The following is a 22,486-nucleotide window of genomic DNA, read 5'->3' as shown; positions in this document are numbered from 1 at the left end:
GATTTCCATGAGGGGAACAATAGATTACATAAATAAATCCCAGTATATTAAACATGACTTAGGATTCTTTTTCATAAATGTTCTCTGATGGTGGGGTGTTAGACCAAAGAGCAACTGGAGTGTAAAAGTTCAGTGCACCAGTTTGCCAGTTCCTTAGAATTCCACTTGGTGACAGAAAATCAGTCTGCTGTGTACATAATAAACTCATGGCAAGCAAAACAGGAAAATTCAATAGTTGCACCATCCCAAGGAAACAAGCTACCAGCAATGAGTTCACGATTTGTAAAGAAAAATCAAGGGTTTCCCACTCTTCTATCCTGAAACAATTATTCTATTTTATCACTAATACGGGGCTATTCTGTGGATATGTAAAAGTTACCTCCTATTAATGGTAATTGGAGTTTCATGCAAGGAGCAGGGGAGGACCAGCCCCCAAGGAACCCATTCTTCTCTTCATTTGTGTGGAGGAGTTTGGAGGGGAAGAAGAGGAAAGTAGGCCTCTAAGGAAGTATCTCCCACCAGCATGGCTAATCTCTGAATACCTCTCACACTGCCTAGCTTTAAAATGAACTTGGGATAAAATTTCAAATGCCCAGGGACAATAATGAGACATGCAGAGGCAGCTTCAAAGTTTGGAAACCCACCAGGATAGCACAAGGGTTCAGAAAGATGATCAATGGAAAAGCAAGCAGGATGGACCTAATCCCTTTGTAGGGCGCTTTTTGAACAAAGGAAAAAAATTCCACATTATTTAAAATAAAAAGATTATCATCAAAAGTTTATGCTTGCAGGCTACTGCCTGGATTTCTTCCAACCCTCCTGTGAATGAATTGTGAACATGCACCCTTAAACTGAACGAGAAATTGATATAACTAGAGAGCTGTTTGGATTCATTTGTGTATGTGTTTTAATTCCATAGCTTAGACTTTCATAAGAGACATTCATATTAAAGGAGTTTATGCACTAGAAAAGGTATTAGGAATAGTTTGCTAAATTAATGCATGGCCACAATAGATATTTGTCTCACCTGCTTTTGTTCCTCTCCAAGGCTGTCCCACATAGATGCTACAATTTTTGAGACCTCTCCAAAGGTTGCATTGGGGTTTTGACCTTTAATTGCAGCCTGTGTGTCTCTGAAAAACAGGGCATATGCTGATACTGGCTTCTGCGGTTCATTGGGATCTTTCTTTTTCTTTTTCTTTGGAGTCTTGGGCTTCTTGCCAGAATCTGGAGCCGTTCTTTTCTCTCCAATGGCCTGCAAAGCAGGGAGAAAATTCACTGCCTGTAATGTACTTGCAGAGACTGCAGCAAGACTTACTCAGATCCACAACTGCTCTTTGAAGGTTTTGTTAAACATCATCAACAGATGAATCACCACCAAAAGCGGGGGAGGAGCAAATTTGCTTAGAGTTAACTGGACAGCAGAGATTAGCATTTAGAACATTGATTAATGAGACCCAGAAGTATCTTCAATACATTCACAACATATGCTCTAAACAGCAATTATGAGTAATGAAAAACAGAACACTCTGTACCAGACAGTGCTATATATATATATGCGACATTACACATGCATGCACATTTTCAGAGGGTTAGAAGTAAAACCAAATAATATTTAGGACGTTGATCATAGTCAAATATTTTAAGTGAAGCCCCAAGGCATGAGGCCTGAATGATGTTTTTAAGGCTGATTTAAAAAAAAATTTACAACAGTGTTACTTTGCTAATAAGTCTCTAGAAACTCAAATAGAAATCAGCTATAATTGCCACACTGGCACAATAAAGGAAAGGGCAGCTTTATTTATTTATTTTTAAATAACAATGACTTTCTAAAAACAGAATAACAAGAAAAACAAAAATGTCAAAAACACTTTAACTGGAGATAGAAAAGAAATTGATACTCTTCATAAGACTGAAACTCTGTTCAAAAAAAAAAAAACTTAGTTGATACTTACAATCACCAAGACTAAAAGAAGACTAAACAGAAGCTATTTATTGTATATGGTAGCCCTTGTCCACAAGAACACTGCCACAAATATTCAGAATAACTCTGAAATTAGAACCAAAGACATAAGGCAGGTGTAAATCACCAAATGTACATAGTACTACACTTCATATTCACTTGCTACCATCATCTGCTTTTAGTGATCACATGACATCCTTATCCGAGAAGGGAAATGATTTTCAACCTTATTTTTTTCCCCCTAAATTATAATATGACAACATTGAAGATAATTTTGGAGTTAATTTCATCAAGAATTCTGAAGTGTTTAACAAAATCTGTTTTAAGGGCCAGACTCAGGCAAGATCAATGGAGATAAGATTCAAATTACTAACAGATTGGCTTTTAATGGCCTTGAGTACAAATTCAAATATTCCTAAGTATTATTACTTTCTGAATGAAAGTTATTAGGAAATTAATCCAATTACTAAGGTTTCTAGGAAGGAAGCTAATAAGTAACTTTTTCAGATAGCTAAAAACCTTCAGAGTATTACAAAAACTTCTAGATTTATATTCTTTGAGGGATAACATCTACACTTGATACAGATAGGTCAAGGCTTATCTCACCTCTCCAAAAGGCTGGTTTCCATAACTCACAGAATTAATTCAATAATTCTGTAGACCTCAGTCTTTTTTTCCTAAATTCTCAGAATATATGTGATTTGTTTAACTCTGCTTAATGAATCTGTGCTTGCAAGGTAACTGGATGGCTTTTAGTTATAGTTTTAATTGTAGCTAAGTTTTCCTTCAATGAAAAATTACTTTTAGCAGCAAGGAAAAAAAAATACTCACACACACATATTTTTCTAACTGAGTCAAGCAACTATAGTCTTTTCCTGGAAAAAAACTCTGACACTGTTAGTGTCAAAAGTACCCTCACAGGACTGGGAACATGGCTCAAGTGGTAAAGTACCTACATAGCAAGCAGGAGGCCATGAGTTCAAGCCCTGGTACCACCAAAAAAAAAAAGAAAAGTCATTCAAAAGTATTCTCACCAATGGCAATTTCCCATGCAACTTTTTCCAAGAAAGGAGAAGAATTTCATTCTCTGAAAACAAATATTCAAAAGTCAACAACCTTTGATGCCTCTCTTGGAAAACCATGATTTGCCTTAACCATCATGCCTTTTTAAGAATAAATCAGAAATGAAGAGTCCCACAAGTTTAAATAAAACTCAGAACTAATTCTCTTAAAGAAACTTTTGAATAGTTAATTTAAATGGGTTAGGAAAGCTGGAGAAATAGCTTTACCATAATTTTCATTTTCCTTTTCAGCTAAGTTGTTTAAAAAGTAAAAAACTGGATTCTTTGTCTTCACTTGAAATATTGACCCTCACTTAAAATGAAATGAGCAAGGAGTCATGTAGAAGACTCTCCTTCGATGTGATGGTCTTGGTTTGATTCAGAGCTAAGTTGGATCCAAGGACATGTGAGTGGAGTGAAAGGACTCCATTTGAATGTGCAATGGTCAGCTGATACCTGGCCATGTCTTAACATTCCTTGAGTTTCTTTAATGTTTCTCAACTCACCACAGTAAAGTCCTTGTGCATTACCAATCCTGCATCCATCAATTCTGTTTACTGCTGTGCTAAAGATAATGCTTTAGCACATCTTTAGCCCATCAAGACCAAAAACCTTCATCTTGAAATCCCTTTGCTTTCTGCAATGTCCACTTTACCCTCCCTCCACTGTTCCTTACAGTCTTCTCTGGCTCCACTTCTTCCATTTGCTACTTAAAATACTTTCTGCCCTTGACTTGCTTCTTACACTTGCAAAGAATCCACGTCTTCACATTTCTGTGCCAATAGTCCCTAAACCTATAGTTCCATTTTCAATGAACTGAACTCTAGACTCAAATGTAAACATCTCAAATTCAACCATTACATGCCAAACTCATCCTCCCTGTGTGTGTGGAAACATTCATCTCTTTCAGAGTTGATCTTCTCATTACTGATATCCATACTGGCTCTCAAACTGAAACCCAACTCAATCTCTTCTTTAAATTCTGGTGCATCACCACATTTTAATGTTTCTCCTTCTTAAATGTCTCATTAATCTGATACCTTCTGCCCATTCCTTCCTCTGATGAAAGAAAACATAACAAAAGCAGCTTCTAACTGACTCCCTTTTCTCTGGTCCCTCCCTTTGTAATGCAGTCTATATAAAGTCAAAGTTACCTTCCTAAAGCATCAATTTGCTTATGCCATTCCTCTGTGCAAATAATTAATCAGCTCTCAACTACCCACAGAATAAAAGCATTTAAGCCATTGCTTTCTTCCATTTCTTTCCTCCCCCATATCAAACTTCATGACAGCCATAAATTGACATGTATTTTCCACTGCTTCTCATTGTTCCCTGTATTAGAATGCTGGCCTCTCTCTTCTGCCTCACAAACTTTTATGTATCCTCTCAGACCTAATTCAAATACAACCTTCTCAATAAAGTCTTCCTCAAATCACTCTCCCAAGCAGAATCGATTATAAGCTCAGCACACCAGATCCATCAATTAGACCACTAATCACATCTGGAGCTAGTTTTAAACATTGCTATTCATCCCTAGTGGGGAGTCCCTTGAGCAGTAATTCTCTTATAAATCTTTTTTTTTTCCTCCCAACACTGGGCATTGAACCCAGGGCCTTGCGCATGCTAGGCAAGTACTCTACTAAGCTACACCCTACCCCCAGCCTTATTAATCTTTATATCACTAGAACCAAGTAGCCAAGTAAAAGGCCAAACACAGGGTAGGTGCAAAACACAGAATTCATCAAAGAATAATGAGCAATTGTGTACTATTACAGTATTCTTTTTCACTAAAATTATCCATTCTAGGCATAACTAGGCATCTAAATCCATGCACATTAAAAAATATTTTCCCACAACAAAAGTAAAGACATAAAATGACTAGAATTTACTAAATGATGACCATAATTGAAAGTACATAGCTTGCAAATGTGAGGCAGTAGGTCAGCCAATAAATTGAATGAAAGTTGCTTATATGGATTCTGACTTAGAGATGGGTTAGAATTTGTGGAAAGTCTAGAATTTCTGGAAAGGGAGTACATACCCTCCATTTTGCAGATTAGGAAAAGTAAGTCTACAGGAGTTAAAATGATTTGCTCAATTCTACAAGCTATAGAAACCAGGTCTTCAAATTTCCTGTTCAATAACTTTTACATTGAAAATAAATAAAAGTGAAAAAAATTAAACCATCATAAATTTAATTGATACTTCAAACACATGAGGAAAAAGAAGGTAATGTTGCAAATAGAATTTTCAGCAATGAGAGGGGGTGATTCTGATTTTCTGGTAGGTTCTGTGCCAAGGCTATTCTAACTTACCCTGTTGGCTTCATCAGCATCTTCTTCGTTGATGGAGCTGGAAGGGGAGGGAGTAGCTGACTTGCTTGCTGGGGGTGAAGGAGATGTGTGGGGCATACTGGCCCCTCCCAAATTCAAGCCTAGTTGAGCACTGAGCTGAGACTGGTTGATGGTAGTGAGCTGGGCAGGAGGCATGATCCCAGAGCGAGCAGCATCGGTCATGTGGACGATGGACCTCATGATCAAGGAGGGATCCTGACGGTATTGTGACACTTGTGTGTGGCTCTGATCCTACAAAGGCAACAGCAATGGGAAAGGGGATCTTACTTTTCTTAAATACTAACAAACTTATAAAGTTAGCAGCTCCTTAGACAGGGTGGACTCATTGCAATTTTGGCAGGTCTGGCTTATTGCAGGATGATGGTCCCTGGGAATTTCTTAAATAGAAAGACTCAGGCCAGAAACTTGAAGGGTCAGAAACAAAACCCAAATACCTAGCCCAGGCTTTCATAATGGAACTGTCCTTGGATGACTTTTTTTTTTTTAAAGACTATGAGCAAAAGGAAAGGCAAACTGAAACTCTTGCTACTTATTGAGAAAACTAGTGGCAGGGGAAGGGCCGAAGCAGAGACCAATGCTTTGGGTTACACCATCTGATTTGTGTCCCTCTCATACACAGCACTGGTTTCATTATCCTGCATCCACCTCTGTGAGAGGAGTCAGTCCTCTGCTTTATTCTTCCAGGAACGCACATGACATGAAGAGAAGATGGGCTTGAGAAATGCACAGATTTGGTTTCTTGGAGCAACATCTGTTTGCTTCAGGGCATCCTTTCTGTACAGCTCTCATGGTTAACCAGAGGGTCACTGCAATTCTGAATTATATTGTCAGGGGCATCTGGAAGTCATTCAATATCCTTTGGGGTAGATACCATTTCTTTCACTTAAACTTACTTTGTTTTCTTTGGTTGAACCCAGCATGATTTAATGTACTAATGCACTTTGTAAAATATGTCCAAATAGAAGGTAGAGACCACCAGAGCTAGTTTTCTCTGCAAGTTATTTCACTTACTTCAAAAGTAGCCTTCTTTGTTTTAGGGAGTCATACTAAGGGCTTTAGGGATAGGGCTGCTTCTTTCTTTCTTTTCTTTTTTAATCCCAAAGAGTCCAAAACTGAAGACAAGACTCACCATTTAGAATGAGTCTGTGATTTTACTGAAACCAAATTCTCTTGACTCCCAGTGACCCAGAATCTAATTTTATACCCAAGCCTATGAATTCTTAACTGTTCCTCTTGGAGAGTTTCTGATAAGTCTTTTTTTTTTCTTTGAAAAAGCAGAATGAATTGTCAATAACCAAATTGGAGCATTTTGGTTTCTTAATATTAAATATATGAATGCCACTAAGTAAGAAGCTACATTAAAGGAAACTGGTTGAAAAGTTATGACCTAACCATACTACAAAGTGTTATGAAATTTTTCAAAATATTAACTTAGATTTATGTGTATCAACCTAGGCGAGGGTTTCTTAATCTTGGCCTTACTGACATTTTTTTTGGTTGACTTTTTTTTTAATTATATTATTGTTGAACTGGGGGTACACTGTGACATTTACAAAAGTTCTTACAATATATCATAGTTGAATTCACCCCGTCCATCAGTCTTCTTTATTTCCCCCTCTCCCCATTCCTGGAATAGTTTCAACAGGTCTCATTTTTCTATTTACACACATGAGTACAGAATATTTCCACCACATTTGGACCAGGTAATTCCAGTCACAGGGCCTTATCCTGTGTGTTGCTTGTGCCTCTGCAGCCTTCTCCTTGGCCTCTACCCAGTAGAGCTGAGAGCAGCTCCGTCATGATAATAAAGTCTAGACATTGCCTCTGGAGGGCAAAATCATTTCCACCCGAGAACCACTAACCTAAAGTGACATCCAAGATAGAGTAAACAAAAGAACAAGCTGGAGAATAATTACAGAACACAGTTCCTTTTTATTAAAAAGTATATCTAAACATATATATATATATACATATATATATATATGCTGTTTTGATAAACTATGACTGAAATACAAAACAATAACTAAAGAACCTGAGTCAGAAAAAACTAAACAGAATATAATACAAATGGCTAAAATAGTCTAGCTAATTGTTAGAGTTTAATATTAAGTACAGACATTTTCTACCTCCTAATAATTTCAGAATTATTAATTACTATAGAATTCTGGAGAAAAATGTCACACATATCAGGAAATCCCACTATTCTGTGTCTCACTGGCAATGTTCCCTTCCGTTGTTCCTAAAATATTATATTTTACTGGTAGGTGTATTTCTGTAGACTTGTCTCAAGAAAGTGGACTGTATGTTAACAGTTTGTCCTATTTTTTTTATTGGTAGTCCACCCAAAAAAAGTACCCATTTTTCCTAGAAACTCTGAGTTGTCTGTCTACTCTTCCATGTTTGTCTGAAATTTGACCATTGTTCATTTACAATCACTTCCAGCCCCAATGACAGGCAATTAGACTACGTACTTTCTAATTTTAGTTTCCATATACGTTATTTAGGATGCTTTCTAAGTCTTTTCAGGCTATTTAAATCTGGATGTTTTAAAATATCAACAAGCAACTTCCACAATACATTTAAATTAAGTATTTTAATTCTCACTGAGAAATAGTAAATTAGTTAACTGGCATGGCCATGAATTATGATATTCTGATTTATGCTGATTTCTCATTAACAGGGGACTTACTTGGCTCTTCTTGCTCCAAGGCCTGTGAAAATGAGCAAAGAAAGATGCTTGATTGACTCATCCACAGCTATAGTACTTCAGATGGATCTCATCACCCAACAGAAGGCCAACAGCCAGGTCCTCACGGCTTCACCAGCTCTTCCTGAATCCCACTTGCCATTTATGCCTTGATGCTGGAGCTGGCTGCCTGAGTTCTTCTGAAGGACAGCCAAAGTTCACTGTACTTTGGTACAGTGTTTATGCTTTTGCCAGGATTTGTGAGAAACTTAACTTATATTTTTCTAATTTAATCCCTTCTGGATTAGATTATTACTATTACTATTAGTATACCAATTCTTACACAGACAAGAGTGATTTTGTAGGCCACAGAGCTAGCTAGCTAGTAAATCACTAACATTCACTAAAATTAGGTCATGAAAGACTTACCCATGATCACTTAAAGGCAAAGCAACTAACAAGTGGATTACAAGAGGCTGCCATATATCCAACAATAAAATAAGAATAAGATTTGAATCTGGTAACTTTTTCAACTTATTTAATTTTATTTTTTTTGTGGTATTGGAATTGAGCCAAGGCCTTACTCACGCAAAGCAAGTATCAAGAGCTAACCACTAAGCTCCACCCACAGAGCCATAATTATATTTTACATGTAGTGTTTACTTGTATCATCTCCTAAATGCTCAGCTTTTGAAAAGAACTTTTTCTCTCTGTTGCTTATTTGATGATCTTAGACAAGAATATCTAAGCTTCAGCAGCACTGACATTTTGGTCTGGAAAACTCTTTGTTGTGGGAGGAGCATCCTGCGTGCTATAGCATCTCTGGCTTGACCTTCTAGGTGTCAGTAGCTCTCCTCCTCCATCAAGTAGTGACAACTAATGTCCCCTGACACTGGCAAATGTCAAAATCTCCCTTGATGAGAACTACTGTATTAGACAAATAGTATGGACATCATGTATTTGGAAGGGGACAGTCGGGGATTAGAGTGGGATTGGTGGAAAATGTCCAAAGCCGATGTTCTATCACTAAAAAAAAAAAGCACACGCAAAAACAAGACTCAGATTATGATAAACATCATGAAGAAAATAAACAGGGTAAACTTTCCAACAAAGTTATTAAGGGTAGGATGGGTGCATTTGATTAGGACAGTAAGAAAGTCCTCTCAGAAAAGGTGACCTTTGAGATGGTACTGAAGGATGAGGAAAAGCCAACCAAGAAACCAGGGGGAGCATGTTGCAGGTGGAGGGAACAGCATGTGTGGTGTCTGAGGTGGGAGACAACCTGCTTTGCTTGAACAATGGGAAGGAAGCCAGCAGAGCTGGAAGTTAGGTAGGCCAGGTGAAGAGAGATGGGATAGGATTAGAGAGAGGAATGGGCCAGAATACGCAAGGTGCAGAAATGAAAGGATATTCCCCTGATGAAGGACCCAATGAGCTAAAACAGAAAGGGAGGTGGGAGCTAACTGAACCAAGAAAGAGGGCAGAGAATCCCAAGCAGAGGCAACCATGTGCCAAGGCTTTGAGCTTGCGGAAGCATGCCGTGGGTAAGCAAATGAAAGGTCAGTAACAATGAGCCAGGAAAAACGAGGGTGACTACGAGGCTAGCAAAGCGAGTAACAGCATAAAATGACAGGTTTTTCAGCCTATTTTAGGAAGTCTGGAATATATTCACAGAGTAGAAGGTGGTACCAAATGCTTAAAGGCATGATGCCCGTCCACTAAGAAGGTTATTCATTCCAATAAATATTAATTGACCATTCCTTATGGTCTAAATAAATTGTGAACATTTTGATTTAGTTTAAGTATAATGTGTAGGCTCACATCTCATCAAAGAGAACCCAAGCATTAATTTTTACAGTCACAGAAGGTCATGGCCGTGGTCCTCAAGAATCTCCCTCACTAACAGGAAGGCACTGCCTTCTGTCTATTGCCTGTAAGCACAATAATCCATGTGGTGCCCAGCAATGCCTTATGGTCTGTGTATGTTTTGCTGTGGGGCAAGGGTGTGCTCAACTAAGGCTTGCTCCTCTCTCTTCCTGATCAAAGGGTCTCTCTTTTTCCTTTGTTTTTGTTTTTTTTTTAACAGGAAACCAATGAATAGATATTTCTGGTAGCAGTCCCTTATTTTCTTAAATTGCCCAAAACCCAGTGCAATATTACGCATTAATCATTTGAGTAAATTGTAAAAATCTGGATAATTTTATGTTAAAAAGGAAACCTTAGATTACTAACATAAATGAAAAACTAGAATTACTCCTGACAAATGGAATGTCAAATGAATACCCTGAGAAGGAAGTAATATTGTCACAGTCTGTGTAAATACTGGGTCCTGCCAAAGGCTCTGGGCCTAAATTCTGCTTTCTCTTATTTAAAAAAAAAGAGAGAGAGGTGTGAAAGACGTATTAGCTCCAAACCAAGGCTTTCTCCTTGACATAATCAAAACTGAAGGGAAACTGAAAGGTGAAAATCTTCCTTACTGTGTAAATCACTGCGCTATATTGCCATGTCTGTGTGTCATAAAAAGATGCCTTTTTGGAAGGAGGGAAAGGGGAATGGACAGTTTGCTCTCAGTTTCTGAACCAAGAATCCCTGCCTCCTCTCCATAGTTAAATATTCCCACTCACTCATTCAGCCGAGAGCATGTGGCATTCCATGTTGGTGCTTCATACTGAGTAGTACATAATTACAATAATAATTGTTTCTTTGTTGTTGCTCTTTTGCAAAAATAAGATCTATGCTTTTAAGTTGATTTTTACTTTAAGTATTATACATTATTATTCTATTTTACCTATTTGTACTCATTATAATGGTGCTTCCTTCCATCTAGGTTGATTTGATTATAAAAGATTTTTTAAATCTCATATGCAAATGTGTTTAATGCACCTTCTAATTATACTTACAAAGAATTATTCTCTGTAACAACACAATATCAGGATAACTCCAATTAAGCAAATAACCCAAATATATTAGCGAGTATGACTAAATATATTTTCACTGTACCAGTTTTTAATCAATATTTCTTGAGAAATGGAGTAATTATATAATTATATGTAATAAAAATTACTTTGTATTAAATATCAAGGTGACTATAAATATAAAATTCAGACCAGTAATTTTATGCTCAATTATTTAGTTGTGTCCTGTAGCAATGTTAACATTTTATATCCAAATTAACGACAATCAATCAAACTTAACACTTAGCCATATTTCCAACCCCATTAGATCCTGAAACAAATACAATTAAGCCAAATGCATCCCAATGATAATTACAGACCCACATACCACCAACTCTATTTGCCAAAATAGCTGCACTGCAATAGGTAATTTTTACTTAATAGCAAGTCTCAGGGTTAAAATCAAACATACCTACACATGAAAAATTTGTGGAAAACAGTTTTCCCTAAAGTTAGTGAACAGTTCTTAGCAAAATAAAAATTTCAAGTTTATTATCAACACTTAATGGTATTTTATTCATGGATCCTGGAACTCTTTGTTTTATAAAGTCAGCTCCATACTTAGTTTCTTTAATTCTAAATTAAAATTTTAAGATGAGCCCCACCTCTACAGCTGTTTATACTTTAAGCTCCCTTCCTGCTTGTTTAATTTAGCAGTCAAGGTATGCTTTGATAACAAACATTCCTTTGGTGTCCTTTCATCCACTCACATATTGAACAAATGAAGTAGGTATTGAGAGGCTGGTGTATGGCAGCCAGTGGCAAGGGAGGACAGGAAGCAGCAGAACAAACAGGCCGGGCTGCTGCCACCCTGGAGCTTACATTCTGGTAGGGAGGGACAGGTGGTAAACAAGCTAAGGAGACCATTTCAAAGGATGACCAGTGCTATAAATAACAGAACTGGGGTTGTGCTATTAAGTAACTTTCACCCCTCTAAAACTATTTGTGCCATCATGTGAAGTTTTTTAGGGAATCTGAATGATGCATATTGTGTCTTTTCTGTCCCTGGATGAGCACTGCCAATACTCAACTACAAATGACAAATACGAAAAAGAAGACACAGAGAAATAAACCAAGAGCACAACTTTCAAATGGCACTTCTCTTAAAAAATTATAAATCAAACAGTATGTGTCGTACTGCACAATGACTAATTGGGTTTGGTAGAAGTTTGGAACATACTCCTACTTTAACAAGTGATTCTGAGTTTGACCTTAAAGACAGCCACCCATATGAGCCAGATCAATAGTATTTTCAGGCCAAGAATAAAGAATATTTATTTTAAGCTTTGTATGGTATAAGGCTAGCTGCTCTACAAAGAAAGGCAGCAGTAAAAGTGTCTGATCTGGCATTTTCATCAGAAAGTTGCCAAGATATAGTAATAGCTAAATTAAAGCTGTCTTTTCATGACAAGCACCTTTGAAGCAATACTCAGAATCTTGAGTCTTTGTATTACATGGAGGAGGCACTGGTAATCAAGAGAACAATTTCACAAACAGTATAATCAGTTTCTAACTATTAAGAACACTACATGTACCTAGTAGGTGCTCAGTTAATATTTTCTGGAGGTTAGTGGGGTTTCAATTTTACAATTTAGACTTTGTACAGTTAGGGCTTTTTCCACCCAAAGTGAGGTTTTTGTTTACGTAAGTTGCCTTTTCTATTGTCAAGTTATCAGAAAAACATTTTTTGGTAATTACTTGACTCAAAATAGCACAACTAAAGTGATCATTCAATTTGTCTGAGAAATTGTTGGTTCCCAATGGCCATGTGGTAATCATCCTGTGGAATTTAGCCACCGAGCCTCTATTGACAACAGCAATGAACACGTTCACAATAATAATAAGGTCTTGTTTTAATAGAATGTTCCACGCATTAAACACATTAATGACCCATGAAATAACTGTTTTATCTGTAACATATTAAGCAACATTGCTAAAAACAATGTATTAATTGAAAGTCTGCCATTCCTTCTAATGTAAGATTTTTTTTTTTAAGTATAGGATGGCATGAAAGTCATTTTGTAAAGAAAAAAATAATTTGATGTTGAAATTAGAGCCATGCCAATTTTGTGAAAAATAAAAACCTGTAAAATAAGTCTAGTAATTTAGACACATTACTTTGATAAACACCCATTTTTCTGATTACAAATGTTATCTGTCAGTTAAGAGTCTTATGAATGTTTTAAGAGCTTATAATGTCCTTTGCTGCATGAGTATCTTCTATGGACTTTTTCCCTGTCTTTCTCTTGTCTTCACAGGTCCAGATTCTTCCACACTCAAATATACTACCTTCACTTCCATCTTTTTCAATGTCCTAATACTACATCTGCTGTTACTGTAGCACCAGCATGGCATTTCCTATAAAAGTGTGCTATCACAACTAAATCCAACGCAGTATCACACAGAAAATGTTGGTCCTCTACACATGAAACATAATGCATGAAGAAAATGTGTGCGAATTATCAGTGTGTTTTATAAATTCTCTTTTGGGGGGCATACAAAATATCAGACTAGAGACAATTATTTTACTGTCTGTTTCTTAGATATCAAAGAGAGTTTTGAAATTCATCAAAGCGAACCCTCTGTTATGTACAACAGGCTAAGCTGAAAAGAATGTTAACAAGTTCAATTTTCATTCAATCAGCACTACTGCTCTCTGAAATGTTTCATTGCAGGAAAGAAATAAAAATAATCTATATGGTAATTATGAGGATGAATCCCCCAGTAACTTTCAGCTACATGAAAGGTCAGTTCTATTCAAGATATTTTATCAGTCCCTTGCACATACTCCTGTCCTGTCATTTTAAATCTGAACAGCATTTTATTTTCCCATTTACAGCTACCTGCAGAATTAAGTACTTAAGCCAAATAAGAAAAAAAAAAGAAATGTTGAATGCTGGCAAAGGCTATAATAGCATAGAGATAAATCGTTCATCTGCTCTCTCTCAAGCCTCTGGGGCTGCAGATTTTTCTTCTCCTGGTGCACTGTGGGTATTCAAAACTTGTTCAACATGATTTCATTTCATTTCAGGCACTGCCTGAGAAAACTAAATTACAGAATCAATCATACAGAAGGTCAGAGTGAGACTTCATTACAAGTATTGCATGCTTGCATGAATATCTTTCATTTATGACTGACCCAATATGTCACAATAGCTGTCTAGTAAAAATAATCCACTTTCTGAAATTGATGTACTACTGATGTCAATGCTACTCAGCAGGCTGGGCAGATTATAGTGAGGTGTTAAAAAAAAAACCTTTGGAGCGCACATTGTAGATTTTCAGAATTGCAATCGTTTGTAGATTAAAATAATTTTCAGATGATCATCTGAACTGACAATAATGCTTGGAGGTAACAACATTTTTAAGCAGAATCTATGGTTGATTTTGCCTTGCTACCACATCCTGATTTAAAACATAACATACCCACGACAAACAAATCAGGGTTGTTCTTTGAAGCCACAAATGCATCGACATTCAATTTTTCAGCAACTCGCTTTTGAATACTAGGGCATTATTTGCATATTTTGAAATGTGAATGTTAATCATTGGACCCTTTTCAATCCCCCCTTTTTTGTTCCTGCTTTCTGTTTTTAAATATAATGGCATAAATTTAAGGAAGATAAACACGTGCTTGTTGCCAGAAATAATGCAGCTAATCAGTAATGTGACAAACTGTCACTCTCTCTAAAGGAAAACCAATGAAGCTCTGAAGAAAAGAGGGTTCAATACAACATAAACAAGCTGGCTTTTCTTCTTCTAGGATAGACCTAATTCACCGTACAATCCTTAACAGACAGCCATATTCATTTGGATAATAAAAACTTCTTACTTGCATAAGGTACAAAATATCCCATGTACACTGGGAAGCTGAATGCACTATGTATAAAGTATTATTTATTATTTTTTCTGGTGACCTTCCTAAGGGAAATATCTGAGGAGGTCTCTTCGGAGTATTATGATATAGCCAGCCAACTCAGTTCCCGGAGGGAGATATAGAAGGACCTTGACATAACCTATATTTAACCATGCCTCTGGCGATTCTGAATTCAAGTTTATAGGTGAACATGTCAGGGAGTCCATAGAACAAAGCCAACGACACATTGTATTCATCATAATTCTGTCCTAGTACATTTTATTTTTTCCAACATTTGTGATTTAAAATCCCACGACATTTCTTCAAGGTGAAATTCTACTAGAACTTCCAACAAGATTAGTTTGTTTCAAGCCAAAATAAATAGCATTCAGGTTCAGTAAAACTTCAAAAAGGCAACCATAAATGTGATGAGGTCCATGTAAATACCATGACAACAGCCTGCACTTAGCTAAAGTACCTATACTTTTAAAAATCAATGAAATAATTCAACCACTTTAGTGATTAGCCATACATTACAAAAGCAGCATTCAAAATTGAGTCCTCTCTCCCAACACCAGTCCATGAAAGCATTGTTCTTTAAGTGTATGTGAATATCATAATTATTTTATGATTCCATCTTTAGTTCTTTCCAATATAGTAAATTCAATTGACCATGAAATGAAATTTCATAGTCAAAATGCCTCCTTTACACTTTTTTATAGCAGCAATAACAGTTTTATAGCTTTAAGGCAAGGTAATTCATCAGATGTTTAATTTAAAGGCAGATTCTTATATTATTAATAAATATTTACCAATTTAATAAAGTACACATTTTATCATACATTATATGGTCTTTTTAACTATTTCTGTGACTTGAGTGAGCCTGACTGAACAAATGTGAATAATGGAGAACACTGGCAAACTCCTCTGGTGACTAAACACTCTTTTTATTTTTATCGTTTTCCAGGCACAACATAACAAGCCTGACTGTAGATGAAGAAGACAGAACCCTCCATTCAAGTGTCACAGGGACAAAAAAGTAAGAAAGTCCACAGGAAACAATTATTTGTGATGTCGAGGAACATTTATGAATTCTTAATGACCATTTCCTGACTGTTCACTGCATTCTTTTTCTGACAAAAAAGAAAAGTAAAAATAAAAACCCTGATGTTCAGTTCAACCACAAAAGATCACAGGCAAAGAAAATTATGTTGTGGCAATACTTTTTGGGGAAGTAATCTTATATTTCAGAGAGCATGCTAAATCTTTGCATCACTAATCACTGCACATTTTGCAATCATATGTTGTTATCTGGGGAATTAACAATGAAACCAATAAACATCACTAACATGGTCCTAATGTGCAGAGAAATATGTAAACAAGCAATAGGATTTGTTTTTGTTGTACCAACACATCTGTTTCATTTTATCAGGGTTTTTTTTTAAGCCCTATAAACTATTAATCTTGTTTTAAAATGTCTGCTTAATACCTCACCTAGATAGTCACAGATGTATTATATACTACAGTAGGAAAAATAAAAAGACAATCCCAGCAGAAGAGTTTAAAATACTTAAGCACACTTACTCTGGTTATTGTTCACTATAATTGCACACTAAGAAAAATGGACCCAAAATTACTGCATTAGTAATCTTGGCTCTCTGGAGTGCCTTATCTGATGTTTATGACAATAAATAACACCATTAGGTATACGCCCCACAATGACCCATTCTATATCTTCTTTTGCTGGTTATAATCAATTACTTTTTTGGCCTTTTCTCTGTAGCACAGTTTGGTATTTCACTTCAGGTAGAAGCAAATCATGCATCATAAACTTTATGTTATAATCTAACAAGTTCAAAAGACCTAGGCACTTGAGAAAGGTTTCCATTTCTAAAATCTTTTCTGGGTAAACTTCCAACTTAAGCTTACCTGTGCTAAACCAAAGGCAAGAGATAACTGGCTCCTTCCAAACCAATGAGTCAGTTCTCCTAAAATCATTTTATATCAGAAGGATCTTGGTCATTCCCTTCCACATGACTGTCAATCAATCCAATACCAGGTATTGATCCAGTACTATACCTATGTTAGAAATAACAATCCACACGTCCACCAGTGGACAGGCAGGAGCATACTTCAGAACATGACTGTCTGATCTTTACCATGATTAATGCAAATGATAAAAATCTACTTTCAAGCAATGAAGTGGTGCCTACCATATGCAACCCACTGCTCTGAAGCACGCCATCTTGTTCCACAAGATTTCTTGAGATTGTAATGGAAGGAAGATCCAGGCTTTGAGGGGGAAACTGGGGTGTGAATTCACTTCCCTGGGAAGGCAATGGATCGCTGAGGGCTTGAAAGGGTAGCAGTACATCGGGCATGCCCAGGGCAGGGTCTGACTCTGGAGGAGGCGTGATGGGTGGGATTTCAAACTCTTCATCCCCAAGGCTTGGAGTATGGAATGTCTGCTAAAAGGAAACAAAATACAGAGAACCTCATATTCTGTTCCCATATTTTTTTCCTCCCTGGAGAGAAGAAAGACTTCGCATGAAAACACTACATATCTAGGCCAAATATTTATTTCTCAAATGAAAACATCTTAAATACAGATTTCCATATACAAAGTTTTGCTGATCATTCTGATTAAAGATTTAAGTCTCATTATCATATGGTTTTAATGGAGTATCAGTATTAACAGTTTTTTAATGCGTACTTAATTAGCAACATCTGTCTTTGTTGTTAGTTGGAGCATCAGCGACATTAGATTTGGCTATATAACAAATTGCCACTTTATTGATATGTTAGTGAAACAGCTCAAACTGCATACTCAATCCAGATGCTTCATAAAATGCTGACGATTTTGTGGTTCACACACATACAACATTACTCCAGAAGAGAACATTACACATATTTACTTTCTGCCACAACCTGTAAAACAAGTAATATTAAATTTGTGACTTGGTTTTTTAATTTCCTTATTGGTATATTCCCAACTGCAATGAATGCTTCTATGGAAACTTACTGTGTGTCATACAACATTTTTTTTTACAAGTATTATTGTAGCTCATATTAATAGGTACAGGTGATTTTATTTAAACTATAAGGAGGGTTATTTTTTTTTATGTGAACATTTAAAAATACATTTATTGGAGCATTTTCTACCAGTCTTCAACTTTAAGAGACTACCTAGAGAGCTTACAGCTACATTGCTATAGATATACTAACTACATTGATGTGCTCACTTGTTTAGTGTAGTACCTCAAAAGCTACGTAAACCATCATGCATTGTTTTTCCTCACTGCTACTGAGATTCTTATATGCTATTTTTAACTTAGGGCCTTTAATATAAATTAAGGCTGCCTTGGTCAGCCACATGAACCATATTTGTCAGAGAACTTAGAGTATGGAAAGACGGGAGAGATTTCAAGGTCCAGATATATATTTTTTGGTGAGGTGAAGGGATTGTGGGGAGTCACTCAGATATTTTTTATTCCTAGCTCAGAGGGTCACAGTTATAGTTCATTTATTATTAATAGTATTTGAAAGGATGAACTGGTGCAAGATAATTGGAGTGGGCTATTATCAGTAAAGAGACCTAATTAAGAGCTGAAAATCATCATTCTTCAAACTATCAATTATGATACATAATAACCACTTGGGAGAAAAGTACAACAAACTCAGGGAGAAAAAGCAACAAAAGCATTTCTTGCATAGAGACCTGCCAAATATTCTTTGTCTCTCACCAGGAGTAAAGAGATTTGCAGGCTAAGGGAGTCTATGGCGGGGTAAGTGATCACCTTGAGATTCTCAGCAGATTTGATGAGTGTAAAATATCGCATTGCAGTAACACATTTGAAAGCTAGATTGAAATGTTAGATTTTCTGACATATGTATTCTCACAATGACCCCAAAAGATGTCAATTACTTTTTGCAGTACCCCGAGTTCTTAGCAACAAAGGGATGAATTGGCCACAAACGTGGCTGGCTAATGAACATAACCCTATGGCTGCATTTGCTGTTATTTTGGCACTGATGTGGTGTAGTAACAGATGCAACTGTAATTTGTGACTCATTTGCTACCCCATTACTGCTTAATGAAATCTAACATATCACATTAACAATACGGATAAACACTCATTCTTGATATGTGGCATTTGGCTGTTTTCATTACCACTGTAATTAACACTTGAAATATTATTTCAATAAATATTTAAAGTACTTTAAAAATGGTCAGGGTAATCATGACACAGACAGAAAACATAAAGCTAATGTGCGAATTTCAAACTCAGAGTATCCTAGTCCCTGGAGTGTTATCTACAGGACAAAAATCTACATGAAGGGAACTGGTTTCAGGCTCAATTTCGACTTTACAGCATGCAAACTTAAAGTCTCCCTGAATTAGTTTGTACTCATTAAAGTGTTAAAATACCAAATAAATACTTGTAATGTAGTGACTGGGAAATTAGGCACATGCTATAACAAAGTGCATTAACATTTACTTGGCTTTATTTTTTGGTCAGGCAAGATATATAGTGAAATCATTATATAAGATTACCTCTTAAATGCTAACATAAAGCTTGTCTTGTGTCAGGCAGTCAAAATTAAAGAGGTTTTAATTTTTATTTTGTTAAAAAAATAGAGAAAGATATCCTATATACAAATGTATCTATGGTACAATTTTTAAGAAATATATTTTAAGTTAGAATTTGGTGTACCACTGTATCCTAACCTAATAAAACAATGCCATAAAATAACACTGTAATATGTAACCAAGTAAATGCCAAAATCTTAAACTACCTTTAAAGAGAAGTAAAATACTAAATATAAAGTGAAGTTTTCCTTTGAGAAAAGAAAAATAAAAGTGGTAAATGTTAAGATAAAGGTAAGTACTCCCTATCCAAAACATTTGTCTAAGATAATAAAATAACCATGTGTAGCATCAACAATAAAAGACACTGACTTTTGTAACTAAGCCAGATAACCAATATCAGATTAATTGTTTAGAGTTTATGTGATTATTTTTTTACAGATACTGACTTTTCAGTGTTTACCTTGAACATGTTAAAGTAGTATGTACATGGTTAAATGCCATCTGTACTGAAATGTTCAAAACATTTGTTCCTTTTGATAAAAATGCAAATCTGGAGAACTGTTGTATCAACATATAACAGCCAATGTCTGACACGGTGAATTATCACAGCTGGAATTAAATTGTCTCTGAACAGCTGCTGGCAGCAGAGCTTTCATCAATGTTTGATTCAAATGTAGGGAAAAAAAATCCTACAGAATGAAACATCATGTTGTCCTTACAGATGGGGTTTGTGTTCATTATCACAAACAACACACAGCCAGTGCCAAACAATATCCCCTTATCTAAGCTGTCTTCTAGGTTAGGGAGATGATGGCCACTGTAAAAATGATTAATCTACAAATGCTCTTAATTCTTCATTCCCCATTTATTCTAATAATTTCTCAATGCTAATTTCTTTTGTATCACTTGCTTCCTGTACCAAGATCATTTGTGAAGCCATTATTATTTTCCATCTCTGAGGTCAAGCTAGTTCAGTCTCCTATATTTGAATGCATTTGGAAAATGAAGACTTTTTATTATATGAGCTGCAAGAGGAAATGTTCCATTTGGACCAGCTCATATTTCCATGTGTTCTTGTCTGAAAAATCTTAAATCTCTTACTGTCTACCATTTTCTTGATCTAATCAAGTTTTTGAGTTTTTTGGGGAGAGGGCAGGTGAGACCAGACACCAGTCTTAAATCAATAATAAGAAACACAGAAAAGAAAGCAGTGAGACAATGTTTTCCCACACACACTCAGAAACCGAAGAGAAACCCAGAGCCAACATGGCACTGCATTTACCTTCCATCACCTGGCATTCCCAGCTATAGCCAGGTCTTGGGGCATGCCCATTCATTTACTCATTTGATAAATTTTTATTGAGCACATACTTTGCCAGGCACCATGCTAGGCTATGGGGATTTAACAACAACTAAAAATCTCTTTTTGCATCACCCAGCAAGGCCCCCAAGAAACTATTACACTATCTGCAATGGTTTCCCAAACCACAACACTTAATGAAATTATCCCAAGAGATATGTGAAGTGAAAATATTTTCTATTAAAAGTCATTTCTAGTCCAGTGTCCAAATTAGCCACTTATTTGCTTGGCTACCAGTATACTGTGTATGTGAATTTTAAAACACATCTTCCTACACGTTTTTGTATACTATTCTTTTCTTCATCAAGAGATTTGTGTGAAGTTAGGAACGTGAGTAGCAGCATATGCACAAGTGATAAAAGTCTTGTCAGGTGATTTTCTTTCCCAGCAGGCTTTTCTCATTTCTCCTCCAAAGTCATCACCTTGTGCCACATGAGAAAGAGATAAATTTGGTACTTTGCTTTTCCCTTCAAGCCTATTAAATTATCTAAAAGCCACACAGAATATGGGCAGCAAGAGACAGACACCTACCTCGCTGGCAGCAAAGAAGGCATTGTTTGCTTCAGCCATGTTCATGTAGTTATTATTTCCAAACTGAAAGAAAACAGATTGTCCTATATTAATGTGGGCATAATAAAGAATTCTGGTTGTTTAGTTAATGCTCAAATGTGATTTGGAGAAAGGGCTACTCTAAGAGGGGTTTTCTCTGATCAAATTCAAAATATGAATGGTTTCAAAGCATGATGCTCTGTTGTCAGCTAGTTCCAGAAAATAAAGCACAAAGTCAAGCCAACCCAATAATTCTAGAAAATAGTTTTGTTCCTCATCAAGACTAATAGTGAAGGGAAACAATTACAATCATTTGGTCACTGGTGTGTGCTACTCATTGAATTAGCATTTGCCAGAGGTTAGAAGAAAAGGAGTTCCCAAATATACTTTAAAGCAGGTTGGGATTTTATATCTTACTTTTCAAGAACAGATGTCACAAGTGTGGGTAGGTTAAAATGTGAATTAAAGGAAAAAAAATCCAATTCCCAGGACTCAAATTCTATTTTCTGGTGAATGGGGTGTGGCATGAATGTAAATAAATAAGACTAAAGGATCTTTTTAAAATCTCCAAACACAGCTTCAAGCTGTATCTAGATCCATCAGAGCTGCTGAAAGTGGTGATATTTAATCTCTCAATGTAACATTAAGTGGAAAGAGGTTTAAAAAATAAGCAGGATCCTATGAACACAGCAATTTTTACTCCATTCCCTAACACAATGGCCCATTCATATCCCCACAAATAAGACTGTATCAGCATTTCAGACTTAAGCGCTTCACTTCTAGGGACCTAAATCAAAATGTAAAACTTGGATTTTGGTAGAAATGCATTTCAGGTTCAAATGGTGTAAGTAGGCACATTTTGTTGCTTTAAACATTCTGTTATCAGTCTGGCAATATGGAAAGGCTCTGTGGGCATAATTATCTAGAGCTGTATTATTTTCATGATTTTTAAACGGTAAATGAATGTTCTTTTTATAAAGTGTATTTTTTCCTTCACTACATCAAATATAAGAGAGGTTTGGTCTCCAATGGGTGAAATGTATATAGCTATTCTCCAATATAAATAAGGCTAGCAATTATTTTAGTAAAAGGAATAAATTACCCAATAGATA

General features: G+C 36.1%; 1 protein-coding gene across 2 annotated transcripts in view; it reads right to left on the bottom strand.

Moving 5' to 3' along the window:
* The window catches only part of Tox3 (TOX high mobility group box family member 3), a 105,371-nt gene that overhangs the window by 13,061 nt on the left and 69,824 nt on the right, over nt 1-22,486 (bottom strand). The window contains exons 2-5 of one of the 2 annotated variants that reach the window (XM_020187218.2): nt 21,357-21,419; nt 17,088-17,339; nt 5,340-5,609; nt 1,028-1,255 (exon numbers count right to left, since the gene is read on the bottom strand). In XM_020187218.2, the coding sequence (XP_020042807.2) occupies nt 1,028-1,255; nt 5,340-5,609; nt 17,088-17,339; nt 21,357-21,419 (813 nt within the window). Of the gene's footprint in view, nt 1-1,027; nt 1,256-5,339; nt 5,610-17,087; nt 17,343-21,356; nt 21,420-22,486 lie in introns of both variants that reach the window. The other variant, XM_020187217.2, reaches the window with a different exon arrangement.

Source organism: Castor canadensis, chromosome 15, assembly GCF_047511655.1.
Source record: "Castor canadensis chromosome 15, mCasCan1.hap1v2, whole genome shotgun sequence".
Lineage (NCBI taxonomy): Eukaryota > Metazoa > Chordata > Mammalia > Rodentia > Castoridae > Castor > Castor canadensis.
The sequence above is the reverse complement of the archived record's forward strand: the minus strand, read 5'-3'. Positions and strand labels throughout refer to the sequence as shown.